The 8772-nt window shown below is 40.7% G+C and overlaps 1 protein-coding gene across 1 annotated transcript in view; it reads left to right on the forward strand.

Moving 5' to 3' along the window:
• Positions 1-8266, forward strand: part of DNAL1 (dynein axonemal light chain 1) — a 246195-nt gene extending 237929 nt beyond the window's left edge. The window contains exon 8 of the mRNA XM_078659666.1: positions 6807-8266. Coding sequence (XP_078515792.1) covers positions 6807-6853 — 47 coding nt within the window. The 3' untranslated portion in view covers positions 6854-8266. The remainder of the gene's footprint in view (positions 1-6806) is intronic.
• Positions 8267-8772: the final 506 nt, after the last annotated feature.

Genomic DNA, 8772 nt, shown 5'->3' on the forward strand with positions numbered 1-8772 from the left:
AGCTCACTCTACAAGAACTATGGTGGCTTCTGCAGCATTGTCTGCTGGAGTGACTCTGGAAAATATCTGTGGAAAAATGTCCACACGTTCATGAAGCATTACTGTCTTCAATCTGCACAAAAAGAAGATGCAGCGGTTGGACAAGCTGTCCTACGCCATCTCTTTCATTAAGGTCAGATTCAGGTACTTTTTCTCTTTTAATATACTGTGCTATTGCTTTCAATATTCATGCTACCATGTTTCTTGCAAGAAACACCAAAGGGCCTTGACTCTACTCAGTAAGGCTGAGTCACTATAACAACAAAACAGAACAATTGCCAATACTGAGCAACACTCCTAGAATTATTGAATATCTAGACCCAAGGAACTAAACATATAGGTCCACACTCTTTACAGTGCCATCAGTTCTTTTATTTGGCATAAAGCTTTCAAATTACTTGCAAACAACGCTCTATATATAGTACATCATAAATATATACAAAAAGGAAATATATACACAAGGACAGACTTCAAAATAGTCAACAAATCATGGAGACACCAGCAGACACTCAATGCAAACCTTCAGACATACCTACAAGCAAACTCCACAAACACTTATACTAAACACTCACAACATCCATCTGCCACCCCACGTCGGGTCCAGTCTAGCCACACTACAGAACACTTAGTGGCCACAAACCAGGGGGGCAAACTCTCACAACAAAGGTAAAACAGCCAAACAAATCCTCTACAATCTCACTGACTTGCACAGATGAATCTAGACTACCACAGTCTACTGAGTCCATCAATTATTTCCAGTGCACAAGTGGATGACCTAAACAGCATTGGTATGTTTGACAAAACAAAAAGGTAAACGCGTTTCGAATCCAACAGGTTACAGGGTTCTCATCAGGATCATGTAGTTCTAAAAAGAAAGAAACAACAACTCTTATTTAGAAGGTTTCAAAAAACCACTATCAAGAACAAAACCCAACGGTGCATGTCGCCTACCTTATTTTAAGGCAGACCAAATCTGCTGCATCAAAGCTGAAACGATACTGAATGTCTGGAAGAAACAAATATATAACAAAAGACAGTCTTACACACAACATATTACAGCATTTTATGGTCATGTCAGGAAGTTTACTAATGGCCACTCACAAGGAGGTGTCTTGTATATATCTCCCCAACCAGTTGAGCCCAGGTCCAGGAAAACCTGCCGAATTATGGCACACAATTAGTGCTTGATGGTTTTAGATGCCAAGGGTTGTGCTCGTTATGTCAGTCAAAGCACGTCTTACCTTAATGAGGCTTGAATGTCGGGTAGCCCGTCCGCTCTCTAATCCATGTAACCTGCTTGCAACTAAATCTACGGGAAAGCCGTACAAAATATACTTAGTGCCAGAGACCCTTAGTGTCCACTATACCTTAACCCCTTCGCCGCTGGCGGGATTCCCCCGCTGTGCTGGGGGGTGGAGGGGGCACGTACAGCACCCCCATGCTCATGACGAGGTCAACTCGTCATGAGCCACGGCGCTCCAGTGCTCATGACGAGCTCCGGATGAGATGAGTCAAGGAACATTATGGCAACAATGGACGAAGTGTCCTTATATACCCAAATTCCCCAGGAGGATGCCTTAGAAGTGCTCGCTTATTTCTTGGAGACAAGAGAAAAACCAACTAGAGTACCCACAAGTTTCATAATTGAGTTGGCCAAGTTTGCTCTACAGAAGAACTATTTTTCTTTAGGGTCTGACTTCTTTTATCAAATAAAGGGAGTCACCATGGGCTGCCCTTTTGCGCCGGAGTTAGCAGTGTTATTCATGGGACTTTACGAGGACAAATTCGTCTATAATAATAATCCTTTTGATGAGTGCATTTCAAGTTGGATGCGCTACATAGACGATGTCTTCTTGATTTGGTCTGGCACACAGGAACAGCTCAGTGATTTCTGTGAATTGCTAAATGCACGACGGAAGACATCAAGTTCAGTTGTAACTCCTCTAAGAATCGGATTACTTTTTTGGATGTTGAAGTCTACCCTTCGGAGGGAGGTTTGGCGACTACTGCCAACGGACAGAAATAAGGCGCTCCATTATACGAGCAATCATCCCAAAGGCCTGAAACAAAATCTCCTCTTTGGGCAATTTCTTAGGATTCGTCGTAACTGTTCCTTTAAAGACTAATATTTTGTCCATAGAAACAACTTAATGGACCGCCTGGCAGACAGAGGCTACCCCAAAAAATTGTGAAAGCACGCGCTTTGTCGTGCATGGTGGGTGCCGAGAGAGGCACTATTGGAGAAAAAAGTTAAATCACAAATGGAGAGGATGGTATGTGTCACAAATTTCTGCCCAAATGCTAACCAGTTTAAGAAAATTGTTACTCAAAATTGGCACATGGTAAAAAATCTAGACAAAGCATTGATGCAGGCCCCACTTTTTGCATTCAAGAAAGAGAAAAGCATCGCCAACCACATTGTTCGTGCTGAGTTACCAAAATCTGAAGGAGCTACCCTCAAAAGCATGATGGGATTGGCACCTGTGATGGGCCACCATAATTGTGGGTCTTGTTCTTGTTGTGATCAGATTTTGGAAGGAGTTGTATTTTCACATGAAGGAATTAATTGGAGACATGAAACGTTCACAAACTGTAAATCAAAGAATGTGGTTTATGGAATCCTATGTCCATGTCCAAAACCATACGTGTGAAAAACTAGCCAGGAAATTCGCCAACGGGTGACGTAGCATAAGTCTAGGGTCAGGAGAAATGTTGTGAACGCTTCCTTTGGTGAATCATTGGAAACTAAAAGAACATTTGGAGAGAGATCTGAAATGGACTGTAATCTCCAAAATCGAGGTAGACACTTGGGGAGGCGACATTGAACCTAAGCTGGCACAACAAGAGGTTTTATTAATTATGAAATTCAACACGGCAATCCAGGAACTGAACGAAGTCTCTGAAATATTTAGACTGCAGTAAGCCAGGTGGGTTGCTGCCGCCTATGGAGTATTCGGTGGTCACCTAGTTGCCAAAATTTCCTTGGGATGGGAGGGACGGGGGTTGTTTGCCCTTGCCCCTAATCTGAAATATGCATGGGTTGTGCTTGATTGTATACCCACGGATGGCGGGTTTGAGTGGAGACTAAAGGGTTAAGAACTTGGACACCGTAGTTGCTAAAAACTGTGTTTTTGCATGTAGGAGGCAGGGGGAAGGGTTGTCCCTTGTCTTCAATCTGAACACTTCATGGGCTGTATGGTATAGCGTATTTATTTATACACATGTATGTACATGTACAGACTATATGTTTATTAACTCATACACTACAGTGGTTAGAACAGGGCTACTGATTGTGATGGAGCCATCTTCTGTGAATTGTTGCCCCACGATGGCTCTAGAAGAACTGAGCATTCAAGTACATTGTATCTCAAGCTTAATCATATGCACAAATTGGTACGTCATAGGATACTAATATTAGATGGGCTGTGGAGCCTGTCATTTATTATTTGGGACTCGTGTTGGTAATAAAGATCGAATTTTTGTATGGCTATCCCAAACTGCGTCGTTCAGCAAGCTTAGAGGGCTACTGATGTTTTGAGCTTAAGGGCGTTTAATTACGCACACGCTATTGGAAATGGCAAATATGGTGTACCGACCAACGTGCTGTTCATGAATGCTTTAAGCGTCAGCAGGGATTGTTTTGACAACGGACGGGTTAAAAACTGCACTTCCCAGCTATCCTGCACTTCCCAGAATCCAATGCGGGACACTACGTTACACGCCGGAACTCGGAGTTGTGGACGACTTTGTTGAGCAAAGACGGAAGACTTATTTTGAAGGTAACCAGTGTGTAGTATTTACGATTAAGGTATAGTGGACACTAAGGGTCTCTGGCACGAAGTATACTTTGTACGGCTTTCCCGTAGATTTAGTTGCAAGCAGGACGCGTGGATTAGAGAGCGGACGGGCTACCCGATATTCAAGCCTCATTAAGGTAAGCCCCGCTTTGACTGACAAAATGAGCACGACCCTTGGCATCTAAAACCATCAAGCACTAATACGTGTGCCATCATTCGGCAGGTTTTCCTGGACCTGGGCTCAACTGTTTGGGGAGATATATACAAGACACTTCCTTGTAAAGTGGCCATTAGTTAACTTCCTGACATGACTATAAAATGCAGTAATATGTTGTGTGTAAGACTGTCTTTTGTTATATATTTGTTTCTTCCAGACATTCAGTATTGTTTCAGCTTTGATGCAGCAGATTTGGTCTGCCTTGTGAATAAGGTAGGCGACATGCACCGTTGGGTGTTGTTTTTGATAGTGGTTGTTGAAACCTTCTAAATAAGAGTTGTTGTTTCTTTCTTTTTAGAACTACATGGTCCTGATGAGAACCCTGTAACCTGTTGGGTTTGAAATGCGCCGACCTTTTTGTTTTGTCAAACATACCAATGCTGTTTAGGTTGTCCACTGGTGCACTGGAAATAATTGATGGACTCAGTAGACTGTGGTAGTCTAGATTCATCTGTGCACGTCAGTGAGATTGTAGAGGATTTGTTTGGCTGTTTGACCTTTGTTGTGAGAGTTTGCCCCCCTGGTTTGTGGCCACTAAAAAGTGTTGTGTAGTGTGGCTAGACTGGACCCGACCTGGGGTGGCGGATGGATGTTGTGAGTGTTTAGTATAAGTGTTTGTGGAGTTTGCTTGTAGGTATGTCTTAAGGTTTGCATTGAGTGTCTGCTGGTGTCTCCGTGATTTGTTGACTATTTTGAAGTCTGTTCTTGTGTATAAATTTCCTTTTTGTATATATTTATGATGTACTATATATAGAGCGTTGTTTGCAAGTAATTTGAAAGCTTTATGCCAAATAAAAGAATTGATGGCACTGTAAATAGTGTGGACCTATATGTTTAGTTCCCTGGGTCTAGATATTAAATAATTCTAGGAGTGTTGCTCAGAATTGGCAATTGTTCCATTTTGTTGTTTTTACCATGTTTCTTGCAACATACATATTTATATGTCTAAAGAGATGTGTGTGTATATATATATCCATATATATTAATATTTATGTATTCATGTTTTATTTCAGTAATGTAACTTAAAATGGCTTTGAGATTTCTTAAAGACTCAGTCGTTTTTAAATTTCTCAACTATTGTGGATGCAGTTTGGGAGTTTATGAACACTTGTCTCCCACCATCCGCAAACAGTACATTTGGTATACTGCTTGCTACTCTGATTCAGGCATCTATGAAAGATACCCCAATAATGGATAAGAAAACATGTTACTTACCGGTAACTACAGTTATCCAGTATTGGTATCTTTGACAGATTCACATGCACCCACCCTCCTCCCCGGCTAGTCAGTTCTCTATGATTTGGGATACTTACTTCACATTTGTGCTAAGAAAATCTGTGGAGAACTGCCTCTGCTTAGAGGGTGCTGGTAGCTGATTGGTTGGAGCTGACTTTGGTTCTTTTTACTATAAGGATGCAGATAGGCTACTAAGATTTAGGCATTTGGCTTTATCCTAGTAGCCTACTCCTATTATTTACTTATGGCACTACTTTTGTAATTTACTGTGGGACTCCCGCCTCGGCGACGGAGAATGATTCAGGCATGTGAATCTATGAAAGATACCAATAATGGATAACTGTAGTTACGGGTGAGTATCTTGTTTTTTCCTTGCTAGCTTCTGTGTGTGTCCCCTCAGGCCAAAGTTGCAATCTTCTGAGTCTGATGTGCCTTCCAGGACCCACATGCTGGTTTCTGTTACACTGGTGGCAGTGCTGACCTGCCCCAATCACTGTTGAGGCGAGACCAGGGAGTGCCACCGCTAGCCTCCCCTCACTAATGGTGTTCATCAGGTGGGGTAGTGAATGCTCTGGGAACTATTAGACCTCCGTTCAAAAACACAGACCAATTCAGGGTGGACATTATGCTTTCCAGTCTCTCTTAGCACACCTCTTCTGGCTTTCCATGCTCCCTGTGCAGGAACCAGGAAATCAAATAGAATGTGACCAACTTGAGCTGATTTGCCAGGTGAGGCAAGGAGCAGTATCTAATGAAGATTACGTCCAGTTCGTGCAGGTCTGATGAGAGATGCATGGTGTGATATAACTGTCATTAGGATGTCTTTTCTTGATATAGCACTCTTCAAGTAAACTATGTAGCAGTCAAAAGCTGCTCTCAAAGGCACCCGCTCTAGAGATTCTCTATTATGTGAAATCACGATTGCTAAATTACCAGCCCATGAAGACGTGCCATTGTCTGAAACCTGGCAGCCACAAATGCCAAATCTAACAGCATGTGCCCTTGCCTTCCTATACATTTGGCTGATAAAGAAAGTTGCTGGGGTTCCTAAGGAATCAAGCCATGGGCTTCACAGTTGTCCTACTGCCAAGTTTCATTATTATGGAGATTGGGCTCTCAATTGCAGAATCCTTCTTCCCAAGTGGTGTTAAATTGATAGATATTTATTTTACTATAATGAGATTGTAAAGCTGTGATACAGAATGTTTGTATTTATATTTTATTGTGCCGTTTTTATCGTGTGCTTTTATGATCTTTTTCTAAGATCGCATGAAGAAGAATTGAATTGCTAGATTTTACGGTACAATTAAAAATAATAAGGCTCTCCTGCAAAAATCGGTGGGGTTTCCCTAAAATTTAAAGGTCTACCTCTTCTCAGATATGCCGTGAACCTGGGGAGAGCAAGGGTCATCCTACTGGCGGGGTTTGTCTACTTCGCAGGAGCTTGGATTAGGGCATCCCCACAGTACATGAACCATGATTATCAGACTCTGAACAACTTCTTTTTTTCTTTTCAGGAAATCCAGTCATTAAACAGGAGGAAGAGGAGGGCGAAGGAGAATAATCCACACACTTAGTCTGTTTTAAATTATTTATGTTAAAACCAATAGAAGACTTTTGTATAACTGTTTCTTACAATATTACCAAGAGTAAGGTTTTTATAATCAACATGCCAACTCCGTTTCGTAGAGAGGGATGGATTTGTTTAAAGTAACCAGAGAATATATACATATATTTCTGCTGACCTTTCCATTAAGACGTTTTTGAATTCACACATGTGAAACGATGAAGTGTTGAGGATTAACTAAATTGTGGTTCATTGGAATGGAGAGTGGGAGCTAATGTAAAGGCGCGTTAATACAACTTTATTGTGTGTTTCTCACATTTTAAGTACAATTTTAAACCAGTGACCTTTATGTTTCCAGAATAATTTAGCAAACAAAATAATTTGTATCTAGCGCACAAATATCGAAATGAGCAGTCATTCAGCAAGTTAAGATGTATTTAAAGGTTATTTTGTTTCTTTCAAATTGTTTTCTATAAAAGGGGTCTGAAAAAGGAAAACTTCATTAGGGAACTAAAACTGAAAAATACAAATTATTCATCAAAAAGCTTATTTTATATATCCTGATCAAGAATTTTGAAACCAGCTATTTATTGTGAACACACAATTGTGCCTCACATGCTTGGCTCACTATTAACTAATGCAAAAGTTGCACATAATTTTTAAACATATTGGCTGTTACCCGTAGAGGTCTATTCTTGGGAAGACAATAGTGTAGCTTCAGAAGAGCAATAGAAAACACACAAGATGAAAAGAATTGGTGAGAATTTGAGCAGAAAAACATGGGATACACCACATGAGACCTGGAGAGCCTGAGCAGGATACAAAGTGGGTTGAGATAGCGGGATAGCAGTTCCCGCAGAATCCCCTCACTAAGCCATGCTTGAATCCAATGGTGTTTAGAAAAGGGCACACAATCTTACAGTAGGGCCGGTAGAAAAGCACATAAGGTACTTGGACCTAGCTCCAATAATTGTGTTGTAAGTTTTAAAAGTTTGTAAACCTCAAATGGATTATACATCCAAACCAATCGTTGCAGCATGCTGTGGGTGCTTGATAATCCAGTGCAGACTTCTAAGGGATTGGACCCACTTGGAGAGGCATCCACATTTCAACTGCCTTCGAGTTACCTTATTCCGTAATAATCCTACGTACTGCTAAGTCAATTATAGGTCATACTTACAAGAAGTGGGTGCTCACGTGTAATCCTATATACACAGTTAACAGTATAATTGATTAAACTGATCAGTTGACAGAAAGATATCCACTACAAGGGTACTAAATAATAGAATACTGACCAATGCTTCTAAAGTGCTTGTTAATATGAATATTTGCTGTCCTCTGCTGAAATATAAGCTACAAACCCCTGAACAAATAGTAAAAGTGAGTAATATCTCACGGTCCTTTTGAAAACCGGGCTGTCATTGCGTTTTTATTTATACCATTGGATGTGTAACCCTCTTGCTTTAGACCCTACTGTACACACCTTGTTCATATGTGAGGTACTGTAGTGGAATGAGCATTTACATATAAAATGTTGCTGAAGATGAAATCATGCCGTACAAAATGGTGCATAACAAAAGCACAAACATGAAATACTGTGGCCATTTTCAGACGAGACCTCAGAATTTTGTTTTCAAATAAAAAAAATTTATCGTTTTATTTTTGTAGCGAAAATACAGTTTACATTCATTAAAGCGTGTACGGCTGCTCTCGGCTTCAACTTGTGTTTCTCTCCAGGGTTACCTAAATAGTTTGTTTATGAGAAGGACAGGTCAATTCTGAATATCCGTATTTATTATTTTGTTTGTTTTGTTTTTTTGCAGAGGTATATATTGCGCGACCTCTACCCAAAAGTTTCAGAACTGCTTGACATGAGCACCAGTTGCATTACAGACGGACACATTCATTTTTAGGTC

This window comes from Lissotriton helveticus, chromosome 9, assembly GCF_964261635.1.
Source record: "Lissotriton helveticus chromosome 9, aLisHel1.1, whole genome shotgun sequence".
Taxonomy (NCBI): Eukaryota; Metazoa; Chordata; class Amphibia; order Caudata; family Salamandridae; genus Lissotriton; species Lissotriton helveticus.